The sequence below is a fragment of the Gorilla gorilla genome, chromosome 11 (assembly GCF_029281585.2).
Source record: "Gorilla gorilla gorilla isolate KB3781 chromosome 11, NHGRI_mGorGor1-v2.1_pri, whole genome shotgun sequence".
Classification (NCBI taxonomy): domain Eukaryota; kingdom Metazoa; phylum Chordata; class Mammalia; order Primates; family Hominidae; genus Gorilla; species Gorilla gorilla.
Window position 1 is genome coordinate 120,637,576 of NC_073235.2, and position 23,206 is coordinate 120,660,781.

Consider the following 23,206-nt stretch of genomic DNA (forward strand, 5'->3'; position numbering starts at 1 on the left):
GGTGGGTGGGTGGATGGCTGGGATGGAGAATGACGATGGTAAATGATGATGACAGTGGCTTTTCACCAAGGGTGGCTCTGGACTAGTTCTTTACTTCCATTTTCTCCAATCCCACATAGCCCTCATGGGTAGACCTAACCATGTCCATTTTACAGACAGGTAAAGTGTGACTGAGAGAGGAGAAGCGACCTTCTCAATGCCCCAAGACCAGTGGGTGGCAGAGCCGGATGTTGAACTCACATTTCTTTGACACCCAAGCCTGCACTTGTTGAACTCCCAGGCAGGCAGGTAAGCAACCAGTCCAGCGGGAGCCTGAGGCCCAGCAGATGGTGGGTTAGGGTTAGGGTGGGTTAGGGTAGTGGGTAGTGCCCTGAAGAAGGCTTCCTGCTTGCCCAGGTTTCTAACTCTACACCTCTAGGAAACTGAGGATGGGAGAATGAGGAACTCAAACCTTCTACAAGGTTCTCAGCACCCAGAGATCCCCAGCCAGTTTTCATGGCAGCCCAGGCCCCAGGCCACTGAGCAAGTCTTGCCTCCCATTCTTGCATCTTCTCTCAGGACCGGGGTCCTGTGTCCTGGGATGAGACAGGCTGAAGGGGAACCTAGTGCTGCACTGTGCGGGGAGGGGGCTGTTGGGACATCAGCAGCCCAGGAGTCCTGGTTTCACCCATTCCTTAGCTGTGTAATGTAAGGCATGCAGCTTCACCTCTCTGAGCCTCAGTTTCCCCCTCCTCCCCACCTTACTTTCTCTGTTCCTGCTAAAACTGGAATGGTAGTAATAGCAACTTCTTCATGGGTTGTTTGAAGAATTTATTGACACAACTCACATAAAGCACTTAGGATGGAAGCTGGTGTCTTAGCATGGAACCTTAGCATGGAACCTGGTATCTTAGCATGGAACCTTAGCATGGAACCTGGTATCTTAGCACGGAACCTTAGCATGGAAACTGGTGCCTTAGCATGGAACCTGGTATCTTAGCATGGAACCTTAGCATGGAACCTGGTGCCTTAGCATGGAACCTGGTATCTTAGCATGGAAACTTAGCATGGAACCTAGTGCCTTAGCATGGAATCTTATCATGGAACCCGGTGTCTTAGCATGGAATCTTATCATGGAACCTGGTGCCTTAGCATGGAACCTGGTATCTTAGCATGGAATCTGGTGTCTTAGCATGGAACCTGGTATCTTAGCATGGAACCTGGTATCTTAGCATGGAATCTTAGCATAAAACCTCGTGCCTTAGCATGGAACCTGGTATCTTAGCATGGAACCTAGTGCCTTAGCATGGAATCTTATCATGGAACCTGGTGTCTTAGCACGGAACCTGGTATCTTAGCATGGAACCTGGTATCTTAGCATGGAATCTTAGCATAAAACCTCGTGCCTTAGCATGGAACCTGGTATCTTAGCATGGAACCTAGTGCCTTAGCATGGAATCTTATCATGGAACCTGGTGTCTTAGCATGGAATCTTATCATGGAACCTGGTGCCTTAGCATGGAACCTTAGCATGGAACCTGGTATCTTAGCATGGAACCTTAGCATGGAACCTGGTATCTTAGCATGGAATCTTAGCACGGAACCTGGTATCTTAGCATGGAACCTGGTGTCTTAGCATGGAACCTGGTGCCTTAGCATGGAACCTTAGCATGGAACCTGGTGTCTTAGCATGGAACCTTAGCATGGAACCTGGTATCTTAGCATGGAACCTTAGCATGGAACCTGGTATCTTAGCATGGAACCTTAGCATGGAACCTGGTATCTTAGCATGGAACCTGGTGTCTTAGCATGGAACCTGGTATCTTAGCATGGAACCTGGTGTCTTAGCATGGAACCTGGTATCTTAGCATGGAACCTTAGCATGGAACCTGGTGCCTTAGCATGGAACCTGGTATCTTAGCATGGAAACTTAGCATGGAACCTAGTGCCTTAGCATGGAATCTTATCATGGAACCTGGTGTCTTAGCATGGAATCTTATCATGGAACCTGGTGCCTTAGCATGGAACCTTAGCATGGAACCTGGTATCTTAGCATGGAATCTTAGCATGGAACCTGGTATCTTAGCATGGAACCTGGTGTCTTAGCATGGAACCTGGTGCCTTAGCATGGAACCTTAGCATGGAACCTGGTGTCTTAGCATGGAACCTTAGCATGGAACCTGGTATCTTAGCATGGAACCTTAGCATGGAACCTGGTATCTTAGCATGGAACCTTAGCATGGAACCTGGTATCTTAGCATGGAACCTGGTGTCTTAGCATGGAACCTGGTATCTTAGCATGGAACCTGGTGTCTTAGCATGGAACCTGGTATCTTAGCATGGAACCTGGTGTCTTAGCATGGAACCTTAGCATGGAACCTGGTGCCTTAGCATGGAACCTGGTATCTTAGCATGGAAACTTAGCATGGAACCTAGTGCCTTAGCATGGAATCTTATCATGGAACCTGGTGTCTTAGCATGGAATCTTATCATGGAACCTGGTGCCTTAGCATGGAACCTTAGCATGGAACCTGGTATCTTAGCATGGAACCTTAGCATGGAACCTGGTATCTTAGCATGGAATCTTAGCATGGAACCTGGTATCTTAGCATGGAACCTGGTGTCTTAGCATGGAACCTGGTGTCTTAGCATGGAACCTTAGCATGGAACCTGGTATCTTAGCATGGAACCTTAGCATGGAACCTGGTATCTTAGCATGGAACCTTAGCATGGAACCTGGTATCTTAGCATGGAACCTGGTGTCTTAGCATGGAACCTGGTATCTTAGCATGGAACCTGGTGTCTTAGCATGGAACCTGGTATCTTAGCATGGAACCTGGTGTCTTAGCATGGAACCTTAGCATGGAACCTGGTGCCTTAGCATGGAACCTGGTATCTTAGCATGGAAACTTAGCATGGAACCTAGTGCCTTAGCATGGAATCTTATCATGGAACCTGGTGTCTTAGCATGGAATCTTATCATGGAACCTGGTGCCTTAGCATGGAACCTTAGCATGGAACCTGGTGCCTTGGCACGGAACCTAGTGTCTTAGCATGGAACCTTAGCATGGAACCCTAGCGTGGAACCCGGTGCCTCAGCATGGAATCTTAGCATAAAACCTGATGCCTTAGCATGAAGACTGGTGTCTAATTGCTTAATAAATGATAACCACTATTATTATTATTATTATGGACTATCCCACCCAATATCCACACTCAAGCCCTTTGGTATTCAAGGTTCTGATGAGACTGGCCCAAGGGAAGCAGCTGGGTGTGCATCAGCCGGAGGACACAGAGGCAGCTAGACGCCTCTGTGGGTGGAGGGAGAGAGGGGCAAGTGGGGGCCTCAGCTCTAGCCTCTCCAGGAATGCGGCTGGGGCTGGGAGGGTGGGAGTGAGGGGAGATGCCTCGCCGCTGAGGTCAGGCCCTATTCAGAGCTGGCAGAGTGTTTATCATCATCCTCACGTGTGAAGGGAGGAGGGCGGAGAGGGAAGCCGGCAGGAGGAGGAGGAGGAGGAGCAGCAGCTGCAGAGGGTCTAGAAGGGACTCTCAGTAGGGCCACCGCTGCACAGCCCCTCACCTACCCTTGTACTGGGGTCCTGGGAGACTCCACCAGTCCCTCCACTAACTCACCCAGTGAGTGGGGGGCAGAAGGAGTGTCCCCGACTCATTGACCCATCCAGGAACAGGACATCCACCCCACAACATGTACTATTTACAAAGCTCTTCACAGCAACCCTGCAAGCTAGGTGTTATTTTCATTATCCCTATCTTACATTTGAGGAAATTGAGGCTGGGGGTGGTCAAGTGTGCTGCCAAGAATGCTCACTGATACTAGCCCCATCTCCTGGTCTCCACACAGAACACAGAGGCAGCTGGATGCCTCTGACAGTGGAGGGCAAGGGGGACCAGTGGGGGACTCAGTCTCAGCCTCTTGGGAACATGGCCAGGTCTAGGAGGCTGGCTCCCATGGGTGGATGCAGGGCAGGGGGCATGTGAGAACAGATGTGGTCTTAGAGGGCACTGATGGCCCATGCTGTTTTCCCCAGATCCATGCCAGGCAGGCTGGGACTCTAGCACTCGGCCTCCAGGTACCAGCAGCCCAGCTTCTGATCCACACCTCCAGACACACACCCCACCAGTGCGGGAAGGCTCAGCCTTTCCCTGCCCAACACAACCATTTCTGTCCTTGAGATTCCAATTAAGGGAGTCCCAGCTGCTCCTTCAGTCCCCTGTCCCCTTTCCAGGCTCCCTACCACCAGAGGACGACCCCTCCTTAGGACAACCCCAATTCCCTCCAGCTGCAGTTCGATCTGTTTCCCCCTAGGCTGTCCTCCAGGAAGACCAAGAAAAGCACCTGGTTACCCTCAGTGACTGTCTGGTAGCCACTCCTCTACTGAATCACGAACCACTCTGAGCCTCAGTTTCTCCTCGTGGAAAAAAGGAAAACAATTGGCACCCAGGGAAGCAGTAGGATGCCAAGGCCCCATCAGTGAGGGAGGTCTTCGGGATGTATGTAGGGTTTTCCCCTTGCAGGAAGGCTCCTCTCTCCCTAGCTTCCATGTCTCCCTCCCAAATCCTGGAAAGCCACATACTCCCTCTCCTCCCATCCTCCCCCAGCAGCCTATAGAACTTCAGGGAGCTCTGTCCAGTTAGTGAGCCCTGCTCAGTGGCTTTCGATTCAAATCCCAGAGGGTTTCCCACCACCATCTCAGGGTCTCTCTCTCTCTCTCTCTCTCTCTGTCTCTCTCTCACACACACAGACACACACACACACACATAGAGGCTGAAGCTGTAATGCCTGCCTGGGCTCTATGGTTGACCCACTTTGGTCTGTCTGTTACCCTCTTCCAAACTGATCAGATCAGAGAGAGCAACCACTTTGGTCGGCACCACCTTAGCCTCTCCCTGAAGGGAAGAATATCCCAGGTGTGTCCCCAGGAGGAGTGAAAACTCCAGGTCCAAGTCCTGAAAGTACCTGAAGCCAAGCCCTTGGTTTTCCCACTCTGGCTTAAAGGCAGGCCTTTAAGATCCTCTGATCCCCTACATACCCAGGAACAATGCTTCTCCCATCTTACAAATGAAAGGAGATTTGCACAAACCCTCACAGAGAGTGGGAATCAAAGGTCACAGCTGAAAACGAAAGATGCCAGGACCTGAATGATACACTTTCATCCCAAATCAGCCCGGTGGGACCCCCCCATTCTTCATTCACCCAACCCATGTTGACATAGGAAATGATTTCCATACTCCCGAGAAAAGAACTTTTGCTGAGTGTGATGATGAGTTCTCTGTATCAACTTGACTAGGCTATAGTACCCAGTGATTTAACCAAACACACTCCAGTCTACAGTCTACAGTCAGATTAATGTCTACAGATTAATGTCTACAGTCAGGGACCTTAAGTAAAGGAGGCTAACCTTGAAAAGGTGGGTGGCCTCCTCCAATCGATTGAAGGCCATAAGAGCACAAACTGAGGTTTCCTGAAAAGTAAGATATTCTGCCTCAAGAATCTGCAACATCAACTGCTACCTGAGTCTCTGGCCTACACACTTCACACTTGCCAGGCCCCACAATTGTGTAAGCCAATTCCTTACAATAAATTTCTTAATATGGGTTCTGTTTCTCTGGAGAACCCTGATGAATAAAATGAGCAGATAAGAGAAGTCAAGAACCGGGCTGGGTGAGGTGACTCACGCCTATAATCCCAGCACTTTGGGATGCCGAGGCGGGTGGATCACCTGAGATCGGGAGCTCAAGAGCAGCCTGACCACCATGGAGAAACCCCATCTCTACTAAAAATACAAAATTAGCTGGGTGTGGTGGCGCATGCCTGTAATCCCAGCTACTTGGGAGGCAGGAGAATTGCTTGAACCCAGGAGGTGGAGGTTGCAGTGAGCCGAGATCGTGCCATTGCACTCCAGGCTGGGCAACAAGAGCGAAACTCCATCTCAAAAAGAAAACAAAAAGTTAAGAACCATAGGTCCTACCAACACAAGGAGCTCCCATTGGCCATGGCTAGATCAATTGTATCCAAGACAAAAAAAATGACCATATGAGTTTATGATCCATAAAGTGAATGTCAGGGTGTCCATACTGACAAATAAATAATGGAATAAATCAGTGAATTGGGGATAAGGCACCATTCTTTACAGTAGAATTCCAGTTAATAAATATAGAAAGAATGATGGAAAGAGAAAATCAAACACACCCAAATTGAGGGACATTCTTCAAAATAACTAACCAGCACTCTCCAAAAGTGCCAAACTCATCAGCAACAAAGAAAGACAGAGGAACTGTCCCAGATAGGAGGAGACTCAGGAGACACGATGACCACATGCAATGTGGGATCCTGGATTGGATCCTAGATCAGAAAAAGGGCAGTGGTGGGAACACTGGCCAAATTCTACTACAGTCCTCAGATTAACGTCAGATCAATGTGAATGTCCTGGTTTTGATAACCGTGCATGGTTATGTAAGATGTCAGCATTAGGCGGAGTTGGGTGAAGGATATAAGGAAACTCTCTGTACTATTTTTGCAAATTTTGTGTAAGTTTAATCATCTCAAAATACAAAGCAACAAAACAAAAACTTGGGTTCTAAGGAAGGCACAGATTAGGGTCAGATGAGGGTTGGAGGATAGTTCAAGAATTAAGTCCTTGGAAGGGGAGAGGAGTTCAACCTGAAAGGTCCCGAGACACCCCCAGGAATCAGACAAGGGATGCTCAGACTAAGAGGGCAGAGGAGGAAGAATGCAGACCACCCAAGGAGCACGGAAAACAGAGCTGGCCCAGGGATAATTGGCACAGGTGCTCCGGCACGGGGTCATCACCTGGAGAAAGCCAGACTGCATCTAATGACAATAACCATGCCACCGCCACCACACCACAGCCATCACAGGTCTCTGGCTATCATGCACTGGGAGCGTAAAAGCACTCTCCATACCTAGCTCATCTAATCCTCACCACAAGACTGCAGGCAGGACTCATGACCCCAGCTTATGGACCAGGAAGCTGAGAACCTGCGCACTTGAGAAAATGGCCCAAGGCTGCTCAGCTATAAGCAGGGGAGGCAGGAAACAAATCAGCTCTAATGTATATTTCCAAATAGCTAGATAAGAATACTTCCAGTGTTTCTAGCACGAAGAAAAGATAAATATTTAAGTTGATGGATATCCCAATTACACTGATTTGATCTTTACAAATTATATGACTGTATTAACTTATCACGTGAGCCATGAAAATATGTACATTTACCGGAAAAAAAAAAAAAAAAAAGGCCAGGCTCAGTGACTCACACCTCTAATCCTAGCAGTTTGGAAGGCCTAGGTGGGAAGATTGCCTGAGCTCAGGAGTTTGAGACCAGCCTGGGCAACATGGTGAAACCCCATCTCTACTAAAAATACAAAAAAAAAAAAAAAATTAGTCGGGTGTGGTAAAATTTCTTAAAAATCAGCTCTGACTCCCCAGGCCCCAAATCTTAAAACAAGAGACTTTGACTGTTTCCAGTCCAACCTTGCTCCCCACAATGTAAGACAGCTACTGAGAGCTCACCTCCTCGCAAGACAGCTGGTCCAGTGGAGAACATTCAAATTGTCTTCCCTGGAGGTTCAGGAGGCCTCAGTAAAGCAAAACATGACAAGCCAGTTTACACTCACTTCCTCCACCCAACCCAACTGCAGCCTCTGTCCTCAGACTTTATTCACAGAGGGGTGCTGATCATAATTGCTAGCATTTATCTATTGCTCTAAGCACTTTGTAGGCATTAATGCATTTAATTCTTACAATCATCTTATGAAGCAAGAACTATGTTTATGACTATTACAGATCAAGAACTCAAGTCACAAAGAGGCTGTGCAACTTGTCCAGTGTCAGAGATAGTGAGTGTTGAAGAAGAAAAGTCAGACTTGGCACTCAGCTCAGATTCTCTCCCCAAGCCTCTCCCTAAGCCTGGGCTCAAGTCCCCAGTCCTGGTTCCACCACCTTACTGGCTGTGTGAGCGCACTGCTCAACCATCTGAGGCGTTTCCTCCTCTGTGCCCTAGCGATTATATTAATACCTATCTTGTAGTGTTGCTGTGAGGATTAGATTAAATAGATCCTGTGTGTGCTAGGATATAGGAGTTCTGGAAGCTGTGCACTGATGTGGAATTCAAGCCAGTGTGAGTTCTGTATGCAGACGAGGGCTCCAGGGCTTTCCTGCTGCTCCTCCAACCACATGTGACCCACGAGTGACCTTCCTCCCCTGCTTCCTTGAACAGGACCTAGTCTGAACCCAGACACCCCTGGACACCCTCGCTTGGGTGCGCCGGGCCAGCGCCAGAGGAAACAGGCCAGGGGGTTAATCTGTGACTCACTCTGTGTTCCACTGTGCCCCAAGACACATACACCCCTCTCCTCCTAATGGCCCCCCGCTAACATCCCACCCACCTGCCCGCTGCAAGGGGCATTGGCCAAGTCACTCATCAGCCAGGAGCCAGAACCCCCAGAGAGAGGGAGCAGGGTTGTCAAAGATCCTCGGCAGGGCGGAGCAGAGATAAACAACTGCGGGGGAGGGGAATACACAGGGCCAGCAGGTGGCTGCAGGCAGAGGAATCCATTGGAACAGGGTAAGGGAGCGCGAACCACAGTCATTCGGTGGAGCTGCCCTGGCCTGCTGGCTGGTGGATTTCTGGGGCACTTAGCTGTTTGTTATTTCTGGGGCACTTAGCTCTTTATTATCCTAGGATCTCAGAAGAATAGAACAAGAGTTATCTATTGAGCAAAAGCCTATCACATGCCAGGATTTTACCTACATTCTCTCTAATCCTCCCACCAACCTTGCAAGGTCAGCATGATATCAGCAAGATATCAATGTCACCATTTTTATACAGCTTAGGAAACCTGATTTCAGAGTGGGAGGGACTTGCCTGATACAACAAGGTTCATGTAAATAGCAGAGTCAAGAGCCTCCTAAGCCGGAGGCCACAGGGACTCCAACTGCATGCACCAGGCCACCTCTCCTGCTGTCCAGGCTCAGGAAGTGGGTAGTTCTAGGTCAGTGGCTTGGGAGGCTCAGAGAACTACAACTGAGTCTGAGCCTCCAGGCAGAGCCCAGCAGCAGAGAATGCTAGGTTCTCATAAGGCATCCTGGGCCTCCCTCCATACCAGCAGGTTCTCTCAGCCAAGGTGGAGCCCCAGGAGGCAAGGAGCTGCCACTCACCACCGCCAGGCTCACCACACCCCGGGAGGCGGCCATCCACCAGCAAAGGCCTTGCTCTCCCTGCTTAGCCAGCTCAACGGGCACCACAGACCCCCCAGGCTGGAAGCCAGAAGCAGCCAGGGTGGCTGGTGTGGACCAGGGGTCTCCTCCCACCTCACTGACAGAGCTCCTAACCTGAACTGGACCTTCTGCCCTCCCCTGGCACCACACCATGAACCCCGCCCTCCTAGATCCCTCACCTGCTCAGTGGGACTCCACTGGTCTTTGTTCCCTCTAGCATGCTTCATCCAGCATCCTGTTCCACCAGGACCCCAGGACTTTCCTCTCCTCTCTCCCTCTCCATTCTCCATCTCCCATTTGCCCTTCTCTCTGCTCTGGGCTCCTACCCTCCCCCTCTCTCTAACTCCTCTGGTCTCTCAGATGCAGCAAACCCTTGTGTGATGTTTACACAGCCCCAGCGTCAGAAACGCTGAAAAATATGAGACCTTTGGGGAGCCACATTCCAGGAAAATGAGAAGCCAGTCACAGCTCAGTGTCTCTTCACCCCCAGCCTTGCCCCTCCCTGCTATGGGGAGCAGGCTGTGTGTGTGTGCGTGTGTGTACGTGTGTAAGGAGACAGAGAGAGAGAGACTCAAAGATGTCAGGGGAAGTTAAAGCTTCTTGCAAAATTGTTAAAAAGCAAGAGAAAGTAGCTTCTCCCCCAAAACCTACCTCATCTTTGAATCCATCCCCAGCGAAGCTGAAGCCAGAAGAACAGAGACTAGGGGAAGCAGTAACTTCCCCAGGGCCTGCATCCAGTTAAGTTGAAGAAGCATTTCCTGGGGCAAACACGGGCTCCACAAGTGCTGTCAGGGACCCCAGCATCAGATGTTGGAAAATAATGCGGATCACTAAGTCTAACCGCAGATGCACTGAGTCAAACTTGACAGGGCAGGAGTATGCTGAACAGGCTCACCAAGCGATGCTGAGGCTCACTGAACAGCACAAGGGAACACTGACCCATCACTCTCCCCTAAGCAATGATAAAGTCAGAAAATCATGAAGTCACAGCTGTGGGGAGTAGAGGCTGAGTGTGGAACAAGAAAAGTCCCTTGCTGTACTGAAATCCATCAGACATTAGAGCCAGACTCTCAGACCCGAGCAGGAAGCCCACATCACTGCCTGCTGGTTGCATAACTGGTGTTAAGACTTTCCCTTCAATGGCTCATATGACAGTGTGAACAATCACATCTGCTTTATATGTGGTATTTCAAGGATTAAATGAGAAGAGTGTCACGTAGTCACCATGCAGGGGATACTTAATAAACAGTGTCTATAGGCTGGGTGCGGTGGCTCACGCCTGTAATCCCAGCACTTTGGGAGGCTGAGGTGGGTGGATCACGAGGTCAGGAGATCGAGATCATCCTGGCTAACACGGTGAAACCCCATCTCTACTAAAATTACAAAAAAATTAGCCAGGCTTGGTGGCAGGCACCTGTAGTCCCAGCTACTTGGGAGGCTGAGGCAGGAGAATGGCATGAACCCAGGAGGCAGAGCTTGCAGTGAGCCGAGATCAAGCCACTGCACTCTAGCCTGGGTGACAGAGCGAGACTCGGTCTCAAAAATAAATAAATAAATAAATAAATAAATAAAAATAAAAAATAAACAGTGGCTATAAGCAAAAGTAAGGAAAAGGTAAATTCTTTGAAAAGATCAATAAAATTGGCAAAACTTCAGCTAGATTGATTAAGATTCAAAGAAAGAAGACTCAAATTACTCAAATCACAAATGAAAGAGGGGACATTACTACCAACCTTTCAGAAATAAAAAGAATTATGAAGAAATACCATGAATAAATCAGATAGCTAAGATAAAATAGACAAATTCCTAGAAAGGCATAAACTACCAAAACTGACTCAAGAAGAAATTAGAAATCTGAATAGACCTAAAATAAATAAAGAAATTGAACTGGCAATCAAAAAACTACACGCAAAGAAAAGCCCAGGTCCCAATGGCTTCACAGGTTTAAATGTTCTCCACAAACTTTTAAAGAAGAATCAATATCAATTCTTTACAAATTCTTCCAAAACGTAGAAGACAAACAAACACCTCTCAAATCATTCTATGAGGCCAAAACCAAAGATATCAAAGGAAAAAGAAAACTACTGTCCAATATCTCTTTCGAATATAGATGCAAAAATCCTCAAGAAAATGCTAGCAAAGTGAATCCAGAAACATTTAAGAAGGAGAATTATACACCATGACCAAATGGGACTTATCCCAGGAATGAAAGGTGGTTTTAACAACTGAAAATCAATTGATGTATTATACTGTATCAATAGACTAAAAAAACAAAAACTACATGATCATCATTAAAAGAATTTGACAAAATCCAACACCATTTCATGATTTCAAAAACATTCAACAAACTAGGAATAGAAGGAAACTTCCTCAACCTGATGAAGGGCATCTGTGAAAAATCCACAGCTAATATCATGCTTAGTGGTGAAATATTGGATAGTTTCCTCCTAAGTTCGGGAACTAGACAACAATTTCTGCTCTTGCCACTTCTAGTAACATTGTATTGAAGTTTCCAGTCAGGACAATTAGGCAAAAAATGAAATAAAAAGCACCCTGGTTGGAAAGGAAAAACTAAAACTATATTCACAGAGAACATCATCTTGTATGTAGAAAATCCTAAGGAACCCCTTAAAAACTATTAGAATTAATAAATAGTGATGATTGTAAGATAAATCATCACTACACAAAATCAATTATATTTTCATATACTGACAATGAAAGACCTAAAAATGAAATTAAGAACAACTGCATTTAAAACAGCATCAAAAAGAACAAAATACTGAAGAAAAACTTCACAAAAGAAGTAAAAAATATATACTCTTAAAATTACAAAATATTTTTGAAATAAATTAAAGAAGATATAAATAAATATAAACATATCTCATGCTCATGAATCAGAAAACTCAAAATTGTTTTTTGGTGTTTTTTGTTTCTTGTTTTGATCAAAGTCTCACTCTGTCACCCAGGCTGGAGTGCAGTGAAGCAATCTCAGCTCACTACAACCTCCGCCTCCCGGGTTCAAGAGATCTTCCTACGTCAGCCTCCCGAGTAGCTGGGTTTACAGCTGTGCACCACCATGCCTGGCTAATTTTTGTATTTTTAGTAGAGATGGGGTTTCACCATGTTGGTCAGGCTGGTCTCGAACTCCTTACCCACCTCAAGTGATCCACCCACCTCAGCCTCCCAAAGTGCTGGGATTACAGGCATGAGTCACCACTCCCAGCCTCAAAATTGTTAAGATGGCAATACTCCCCCAGTTGGCCCACAGAGTCAATGCAAACCCTATCAGAATTCCAACTGGCTTATTTGTAGAAATTGACAGGCTGATCCTAAAATTTCTTTAAGGGACACAGAATAGCCAAGACAACCTTGAAAAAGAATAAAGTCAGAGAATTCACACTTCCCAATTTTGAAACTTAATACTAATGATGCCAAGATCATTCAGTGGGGAAAGAATGATCTTTTCACCAAATAGTGCTGGAACAAATGGATAACCACATGCAAAACAGCATTTACCTTACTTCACATCATATATAAAAATTAACTCAAAATGGATAAAAGACCTAAATATAAGAGCCAAAACTGTAAACTCTCAGAAGAAAACAGGGGTAAATCTTTGTGACCTTGGATTTGGCAATAAATTCTTAGATATGAAAGCAAAAGCACAAGCCACTAAAAAAAAATAAACTAGACTTCAACTAAATTCAAAACTGGCTTTTAAGACAACCAGAGAATAGAAAAAAAAATTCAGATCATATATTTGATAAGGAATTTGTATTCTGAACATATAAAGAACTTTTACAACTCAATAATAAAAGACAACCCAATTTTTTAAATGAACAATGTCAATAAACATTTCTCCAAAAAAGATACACAAATAATCAATAAACACATGAAAAGACACTCAACATCATTACTCATCAGGGAAATCAAATCAAAACCATGATGAGATACCACTTGACATCCACTAGAATGGCTACAATCAAAAAGTCAGATAATAACAAGTGTTGACAAGGATGTGGAAAAATTGGAAACTTCACATATTGCTAGCAAGAATGTAAAATGGCACAGCTATGTTATGGGTTGAATTATGTCCCTCACAAAAGATGTGCTAAAGTCCTAACCCCCAGCACCTTTTTGAAAGTAGGGTCGTTACAGATGTAATCAAGCTCTAAAATGGGGTCATGAGGATGGGCCTTAACCATCTATGACAGTTCCTGATAAAAAAAAAAAAGTGTACACAGAGACACATAGACACAGAGGGAAGATGATGTGAGGACACAGGGAGGCCACCATGTGAAGACAGAGGATGGGTGATGCACCTACAAGCCAAGGAACACCAAAGATCGCTGGAAACCTCCAGAAGCTGGAGAGAGGCAAGGAAGGGCCCCTGCAGGTTTCAGAGGGAGCACAGGCCTGCCAACACCTTGATTTTTGACTTCTAGCCTCCAGAACTGTGAGACAATACATTTCTGTTGTTTTAAGTCACCTAGTTTGTGATACTTTTTTAGGACAGCCCTAGAAAACCAATATAAGCTATTGTGTAAAACAGCTGAGCAGCTCCTCAAAACGTTAAACATAGAGTTACCCTATGACTCCACAATTCCACTCCCAACTACACACACCCAAGAGAAATGAAAACAGATGTCCACACAAAAACTTGTACATGAATCCTCATGGCAACATTAGTCATAATAACCAAAAAGTGAAACAACCCAAATGTCCACCAACTGATGAATGGAAAAACAACATGGGCTACACTCATATAACGGAATATTACTCAACCATAAAAAGGGAGCTACAGCATAGATGTACCTTGAAAATATTATGCAAAGAAAAAGAAGCCAGTCCTGAAGACCACAGCTATGAAACCATCAGAATCGGCAAATATATAGAGACAGGAAGATTAGTGGCTACTGATTGCTGGGGTGGGGTGGGGTGGGGGAGAGATAGAGGGATTAGGGGTTCAAGCTAAAGGGTACAGGGTTTCTTTCCGAGCTGCTGAAAATCTTCTAAAATTGACTGTGGTGACGGTCACACAACTCTGTGATGATACAAAAGAAATCATTGAATTGTACACTTTAAATGGGCGTATTGTGTGGTATGTGAATTAGTTATACCTCAATAAAGTTGTTAAAAAAAAAAACAGGAAGAAAGCCCTCAACCCCAGGAAGCACTATTAAATACATGAGATTGTGCTAGCGCTGGCCAAGAAGACAGAGCTTGGTCTCCAGAAGCCGTAGACCAATGGTTCTCAAATGTGGCTGCAAAGGAAGTGCACATGGGAAATGTTATTAAAATAAATTTTATTAAGATATAATTTACATACAACAAAATGCATCCCTTTTAGGAATAGAGTTCAACGGGTTTTGACAGCTGCATGCATAATTACCACAATCCGGATAGAGAACAATTCCATCCCCCAAGGAAGTTCCTTCACACACTTTTGCAGCCAATCTCCCCACCACTCCCAACTCCAGGTAACTACTAATCTGCTCTGTCACTAGCAATTTGTCTTTTCCAAATTGCATTAAAAGGGAATCACCCAGTATGTGCCCTTTTTGTGTCTGGCTTCTTTCACTCAGCATGATGTTTTAGAGGTTCATCCACACTGTTGCGCATAGATCATTCCTTTTTATTGCAGTGTAGTATCCCACTGTACTATGACATCGCAATTTCTTTATCCATTTACCTGTCATTGAATATAAAGGTTCGTTCCAGTTTGGGGCTATTGGAAATAAAGCTGCTATGAATATTTGTGAACAAGTCGTCTTTTTACAGACATGTGTTTACTTCTCTCAGATAAATATCTTGGAGTGGAATTTCTGGGTCATACAGCAAGTGTATGTTGGATTTTATAAGAAATGGCCAAACTGTTTCTAGAGCAGCTGTACCATTTTACATTCCCACCACTGGTTACCGCTTTTAAAAATCCCAATGCCCAGGTCAGGTCGTAGCCAAAACTAATTAAATCAGAACCTCCAGGGAGTAGAATACAGACATCGGTTTTCTTAAAGCACCAAGGTGATTCTAATGTGCAGACAAGACTTCAAACCACTGCTAGAGATCTCAGGGGCCATTCGGCAGGCAAACAAGCGAAAGACATATCATATTTGCCTATAGAATTTCCTCACTCTTCCTTGATAATAGAGAGAGAGAAAAGAAGGAAAAACAAAAGCAGTGTCTATCTAGTCTTCACACCACTGCCCTCAGAAAGCTTTGTTGATCTCTCAGATTCTCTCCACCTTACAGGAAGTAGGAGAAGGCCAGAAGAATACAAAATAATAAGTACATATTAGCAACTTTTTAACAACTGAGTTTCGAGCTTAGCATTTTAGTAGGGTTACCATTCCCAGCCCTCACAAGAGCTCTACAAGATAAGTACTACTAGAATCACCATGTTACAGATGAAGAAGCTGGGGCTCAGAGAGGTTCAGTAACTTGCCCAAGATCACAAAGCCAGTTATTGATGCAGCAGGGATTTAAACTTAAGTCTGTCTCCAAAGTCCAAGAGCTTAAACACTCCACTAGGCTCAGAGCCATCGATGGTCCTGGGGCCATGAACCTCCTCCCACTCAGGTATTTCTGGTAGCAGGAGAATACAAGCCTCCAACCCAACTGTAAAAGAAGGCTGCAGGTGTGTTTACAAGACTAGCAGGAAAGGTAATCTGCAATGAGACTGAAAGGTGGGGGTTAATTATGGGATTTCCTTTCCTTTCAAGCTTAAAGGATGAGATTTAAGCCCTTTTGGTACAGGGGAGGAGACCAAGTTGTTGCTGCAGCCTCCTCCCTCCGCCTCAGTTGGTACTTGGGACTGGAAAGAGGTAACAGAGAGCTAAGGAAGGAAGCCAGTGGGTAAGAAAGAGCCACCCAAGAGGCTGAAGCCTGGGCCATCTGCCTGCCCAGCAGCTGCCTGGTCGTTTCACTGAACTCTTGTCTGACCTGCAGCGGACAAAGAGTATTTGGCTGGAAGACACTGCTGTTGTCAACTGAAACTGCTATTTCAAAACAAGGAGTGAGGATCAGCAGGGAGGAAAGCATTTTTCAAAATGTATCCAGGGGCTAGGGGAAACTGGGTGCTTGCCACACAGGAACTTTCTGTACTATCCTTTGCAACTTTTCTGTAAACCTAGGACTATTCTAAAATTAAAAGTTTACTTAAAATAATAAATACATAAATAAAAGTTATTTGAAAGTTATGGAGTCATATAGCAGGGGACAGAAGAGAAAAGCAAAAAGGAAGAAAAGCTGCTGTATACACACAGCACATGTGCTAACATAAAAGTGGAAGGCAGGCAGGGTGTGGTGGCTCATGCCTGTAATCTCAGCACTTTGGGAAGTCAAGGCGGCCAGATCACTTGAGCCCAGGAGTTCAAGACCAGCCTGAGCAACATGGCGAGACCCTGTCTCTACAAAAAGTAAAAAGAAAATTAGCCAGGTGTGGTGGCGCACACTGCAGTCCCAGCTCGGACTCGGAAGGCTGAGGTGGGAGGATTGAGGATGGCTTGAGCCCATGAAATTGAGGCTGCAGTGAATCATGACCACCACTGCACTCTGCCCTGGGCAACAGAGTGAGATCCTGTCTCTGAAAAAAAAAAAAAAAATTGGAAGACAAGTCCTGGGCCATTCATTTTAAATCCTCAACAGGAGAGAAACAACTGGGGACAGATAAGGACCCCAATGAGGGGTAAGGGTGGGAACTAAGGGAGACTGGGAATTTGCTTCCTTCAGGAGATGTAGAATAGGGTTTCCATGAACTACAGTAAGATTCCTGGCTCTGACCCAGGCCCCTCTCTCCAGTGTCTGATGCTTTCACGCTTGTTCTCTCTCCTCACCTGCTCCCTGCCCATTTAACCCAGAGCAGACCAGAATCACATCGAAGGCCCCTATGCCAAGGTGCCATTAGCCAAGTTGGGCACCGTCATGGGGCCTGGATGTTGGATCTGTACAATGGGGCCACCGTGAGCCCTGCCCACCTCACAGAACTGCAAAGACGAGGGAAAACATGTTGTAGATTACAAAGTTCTGTGTAGACAGAGGTGACTAAGGGTTCATAGCAGGTCTGCTCCTAACAGTCCCAAACGGGAAAGAACCCAAACGGCAATCAACAGTGGAATGGATAAATACATTGTGGTTTCTTCACATAATGGAATACAACATAGCAATTAAAAAGAATGAGCTCCTGCAACCCGCAAGAACACGATGAGCCTCCCAGACATAATGCTGAGTGAAATACGCCAGATACAAAAGCAAACATACTGTGTGATTCCACTTCGATGAACATTCAAGAACAGGCAAAACTAATCTCTGATGATACAGATAAAGATAGCAATTACCTTTGGGGTATATTGACTTGAAGGAACATAAGGGTTGCTTTTTGGGTGCTGGGAATGTTCTAGATCATGATCTGGTTCTCATGTATGTACAAATCTATCAGGATGTACATTTGAGTTTTGTATAATTGAGAGTGTGAATTATACCCCAATTAGAAAAAGGAATATGATTAGAATTATTATTTGCAGCACTCTCTGTGTCAGAAGATAGGAAGGTTTTTGGGAGGGGTATTTTAAATGATTTTGCTGCTACTTCTTTCCTGCTTTCCTCCATCCCCTCGGCCTCTCCCCAGAAAGGAAGGACTTGTTTCTCAAAATTCCTTTATTCTATCCTTTTATCCCTTTATAGGCACTCCTACTATGGACTAGGTACTATTCGGGAAGCTGGGGTGGAACCTAGCTCTCAACCTTCCGATGGGCAATCAACACATAGATAACATTGACTATGAGCCGGCACCGAGGCTCTACCTCTACCAGCAGGAACATTTTCTCTCAAGCACGTCCAAGTGGCAGAGAGCTGGGCACAGAATATCTGGGATCCTTTCCAGGCTTTAACTATTGTTCCAAGAAAGGAGAAAGGTGCCTACTATATGCCAATGTGCATTTAATCCTCTGCAACCCAGCTTACATATCTAGAAGGCAGCAGCGGTAGAGTTCAAACCCAAGTATGTCTGATTCCCGTACCCTGCCCTTCCCAACACACCCACGGCCTCCTAGCTGCCAGGTCAGCATTGCCCTGTCTCTGGGCATCTGTAGTGTCACCCTCCAAGATGGCCCCCACTGATTCTTGCCTCATGGTATTCAAGCCCTTATGTAGATTCTTTCCACACTGAATAAGGCTGACCTATGTAACCAATAGGATATTGTAGAAATAACAGTGTGTCTTCCAAGGATAGTGTATAAAAGACATTGTGGGTTCTGCCTTGCTCTCTCTTGAATCATTCATTCACTCTTGGGAAACCAGCCACCATGTTGTAAGGACACTCAAGCAGCCCTATGGAGAGGTCCGTGTGGTGAGAAACTGAGGCTACCCGGCAACAGCCAACCCCAACTTGATAGCCACATGACAGAACCACCTCGGAAAATGATCCTCCAGCCCCAGTCAGGCCTTGAGAAGACTGCAGCCCCAGCCAACATCTCAGCTGCAACCCCATGAGAGACCCCTAGCCAGAACCAGTCAGCTAAGCCACCCCCAACATCCTGACCCCCCAAAACATTTATTATTATGAGATAATAAGTGTTTGAAGCTATTTTAAGCTACTAAATCTGGGGGCCATTTATTACACCATATCACTCTGTATACATAACACAGCCCCTGTCAGAACTATCGCTTCGTGCTGCAGGAACAGTGAGGGTGGCGTGTGAAGGCATTAGGAACCAGCCACTTACCAGAGGAGTGACTACAGCAGGCTGAATAGGAGAGGACCAATATCAGCAAGAAACCCCAGGTGCATGGGGGGACTGTGAAAAGGAGACCAAGCAAAGCTGAAACCCTGGAGCCATCTTTCCTAGAAATTTCTCACATACCTCGTCTATCTCAGTAAGTGAAACCATGTGCACCCAATTACTCTGGCCAAAATCTGGGAGTCATCTTTAAGCCCACTCCTGCTCTCACACCCAAAATCCGATGGCTCAGCGAGGCTCCAGCTCTCCCTCAGAAGGCATTCCAGACCCAGCCCCTCCTCACTGCCTTTCTGGCGAGCACCATGGACTAAGCCACCAGGCTCTCTCGAGTGGGCAACATCAGCAGCCTCTTGGCCCATGTCCCTCCTCCCACCCTGGTGCCTGCTCAAAGCCAGAGTGGCCTTCTCAGAGTGGAAATCCAATCGCGTCCCTCCGGCCCAAACTCCCCAGCACTCACTACTCTCCAGCCCTCTTTCAAGCGTAACAAGTTCCTCTCACCTCAGGGCCTTTGCACCTGCTCTTTCTCCTCCCCCACATCATCATCTGGGTCCCACCTCACACGACTCTTCCTCCAAGGAGTCTTTCTAGGCTACCTTAGCAGAATTCTCTAACCCATTGCTCCAGCTCATTCCCTTCAAAACTTGCTTGCCTATTTAGTGCCTGTCTCCCCTATTAGATTGCAAGACCCATGAGGGCCAAGACCTTCTCTATCTGTTCACTTAGAACAGTATTTGGCCCGTGGAAGGAGATTACTAGTGAATCCTGCCTAGAAGCAGGGGACGGACCAGATGACCTCCAAGTTGACAAGGCTATAAAATCCACAGTATAGAGCTCTGCTGTGGCTCTGTGGCTCCCGCTGCCCTTCCCAGCAGGAGGAAAAGGCAGGGTGGCAGTAAGAGCTCTGGTTTCAGAGAAAGACCCACCAGCTGGGTGGAGCGCTCACCACCAGTGGGTCCCATTCCCTATAGAGGAAACTCCTATACAAAGCCCATCTGTCTGCCTGGTTGCTGCCCTGCCAGTCTACCCTCTCCCCCACTTAGTTGGCCTCCTTGGGCAGGGCAGAGCAGGACTGTGGCAGCCTGGTGCATTCTGAGCCCCCAGCACACGTGAGAGACTCCTCAGGTAGGCTATGCCCCCAAAAAGTCATCTTTGCCATTTGCCTGTTCCCATGCACAAGGCTACTGCATGACAAGGGGCCATCTGTCATGTCTTTCTGGGCCTCTCTGGGCCACCCATCTCCCCCAATCAGACCCTTCACTGCCCGGAAGTTTATCCCCTTATCCTTCCTAAATATATCCTGTTGCTGTCAAGAGATGAAAAGTAAAAGGAAGAATGGCAGGCAAGGATGGAGAAATGCATGCCAGTAGGCAGTGAGAGACAAGGAGAAGGAAGCACAAAGGCCCAGGGACAGAGAGCAGGTGAAGAATTACACCGGGACACCTTGGGGAAGTCACTCAACATGGGGCGCCTCAGTTTCCTCATCTGTAAAACAACAGAATCTTTTGGCCAATGTTTTATGCTCTAAAGGAATTAAAAGAACAAAGTCTGATAATGCATGTGAAATGCTGTCTAAGACCCAAAGCACTGTACATGTCCACTGCTATTAAAAGAAAAGGTTGCAGGAAGGGCAGTACGAAGGGGTAGACTGGGGAGGAGCAAGAAAACTGGAAAGTTCTGGAGTTTAAGGCAAAAAACTCTGCTCTGGATAAACAGAACAAGGAGGGAGGTGGAAGGAGAAGCAGAAACGTACTCTCCATCCAGGGGAGAAAAGGCTGAGAGAGGCCGCAGGAAAGGAGAAGACAAGGGAAGGGGCAGAAAACCCACTGCATGGAGGTACCTGCTGCAAGCCAGGCCCTCTGCACCTCTGCAAGGGGAGCATTCCAAGCTGGAGTCTACAGATGGAGACGCCCTCCAGCAAGGTGTGTGCTCGGCTTTAGTAAAGTTTCTTTGGAGGAAGATGCCTCCCAGACCTGCTTGATCCATCAGCACCCCTTCCCCAAGGTAACACTTGTCCCTCTAAGCTCCCAGTAGCTGAGCATCAGTCATGACATTTTTGAGCACCCACCCTGTGCCAGGCACTGGGCTGGGCACTTCACATACATTACCTCATTGAATTCTCACAACAACTTTATGAGGTAGGCTTCTTATTCCCATATCCTTGAGGATGAAACAGAGACTCAGAGAGGTACATAACTTGCCCAAGGCCACCCAGCTAATAAGAAGCAAAACATGAGATGCACCAGATACAGGTCCTCAACTGCTCAATGAATGCTCCTTCTGGAAGCATCTTCTCCTTCTACTCCCTGAACTCCTTGAAAGGTCAAATATGAAGAGCAAACGTAGGGAGTGAAAGGGCAGGGAGGGTTACAAGCAACAATGGCAGAAGGTGCAGACACTGGCTGCAAGCGAAAGGCAAGGAACGCCATTTCCACCCCTAGGCAGAGCTAAGCCCATTGGACAGAACCATTTCCTTCCCAAACTCATAATCCATCTTGGTGCCAATCCCCCACCCCCTGTTATTCCAAGAAGCTGATATATGACTCCTGTGTCCAAACCTCAGTGGATACATCAGGGGCTGAGCCAGCCTGGCCAACCAGGGCCCAGCAATCCCTCCAGTCTTCTTGCCTCAGTTTCCCTTTCCCATCAAGACCAGCCAGAAAATACTCATGGGGAAACTGAGGACCAAAAGAAGACCTGGCCAATAAAGAGGAAGGGACAGTCTCTCAGGCGGTTCCAGACCAGCCAATCCTGACCTCCGACCTCATTCTCCATTTATCCCACCCACCCGCTTCTCCCGCTCTCGGGGTCCTGTGGCTGTGGACACCGAGGTTTTCTAAGTTGGCCAAATTGAGCCAACTGGGGCTCTGTGCGGCCCGGGGTAATTGAAATGGATCCCCTCCCCCTTTCCCTCTCCCCCTGAAGAACTAGCAGAAACACCTTCAAAGGCCTCTCCCTGGGAGCCCTGTCCCCATCAGCCACCCCCGGTAACCGCCCAGATTGCGCGCCGCGCCCCCCACCCAGATCCCCCGACTCCCCAGCCCGCCCCTGCCCCCGCCCCCGGGCCTTCGCCTTCACCTTGACCTGCGCCCGCTCCCAGGCCCAGGCGCTTTGCATAAACAAAGAGAGGAGGAGGGACGCCCCGGGCACCGCCCCCGCCCCGCCGGCGCCCCCTCTCCAATCTGGGACCCCGAGCCAGGCCTGTCCCAAGTCCTCCCGGGCCCGCCAGCCCGCAGCCCCTTACCTTGGCCTGGCATTTCCGATGACAGGAGAAGCTGCAGACTGCAAGAGGGCGAGACACAGAAAGAAAGTTTTAGCCGCGAGGTATGAAATGGAAACTCCGCGAAATCTCCTCCCACCCCAGCCCGCAATCCGCGCTCGGGAAGGAAGGAGGGAAGGAGGGACGGAGGGAAGGAGAGAGGGAGAGAGGGAGGGGACGGAGGGGAGCGGCTGCCGGGACTGCGGGGCGGGAGTGCCCGGGACTGCGGACCCGCGGCCGGGGACGCAGGGGGCTCCCAGAGCCAGAGCCCCTCCGGGTGCGGGAAGGTGGGGGGAGCAAAGGGGGGGGGTCCCCCACTGGACCCCTGCCAGGGGCAGAGGTAGCCCGGACCCGGGCCCCACGCCAGCCCCCCCAAGGAATAAGGGGGGCCTTCTCCCCTTACACACACACCAGGCAGGCAGACGACATCGCAAACCACAATCACACTTACTCTGCCCCAGAGACAGACACACAGACCCAATTCAGAGTCCAGGAGAGGGCCCACGCATATACACATTACACCCACACACACACACTCACCCAGAACCACTCCCACCCATCCACACAGCCATCCACGCACACACACACAGTCTCACACACACAGATTCATCCAAGAAGAGCCCTGACTCAGGGCACCAACACACACAATTTTGTGGGACACCCTCAGTTGCAGCCTGACACAGATTTGTGGACACAGACACGTGAACAGATGCTCACATAAACTTCATGTGCATGACTTGAAACACACAGACACACACACACACACACACACACACACACACACACACAGGACTTGCTCTTCCTCCCATTACCAGAAGCTGGAATCAAATTTCCTATAAGGTTCCCGAAGCCTGGAATGTCCCCAGCCCTGCCGCCCCACCCCCCAAGGCTCTGGGACTCCACCAAGGGATTTGGTGACCTCCCTGCAGATCTCATGAGTGGGTGAGGGGTCTCCCGAGTTGGGTTTTGCACTG

At 47.6% G+C, this 23,206-nt stretch overlaps 1 protein-coding gene across 7 annotated transcripts in view; it reads right to left on the minus strand.

The window, feature by feature from the left end:
- TNS1 (tensin 1) overlaps positions 1-23,206 on the minus strand; it is a 211,367-nt gene that overhangs the window by 157,380 nt on the left and 30,781 nt on the right. For all 7 annotated transcript variants that reach the window (XM_055380501.2, XM_055380498.2, XM_063695195.1 and 4 more), the window contains exon 3: positions 22,218-22,255. In XM_055380501.2, the coding sequence (XP_055236476.2) occupies positions 22,218-22,255 (38 nt within the window). The remainder of the gene's footprint in view (positions 1-22,217; positions 22,256-23,206) is intronic.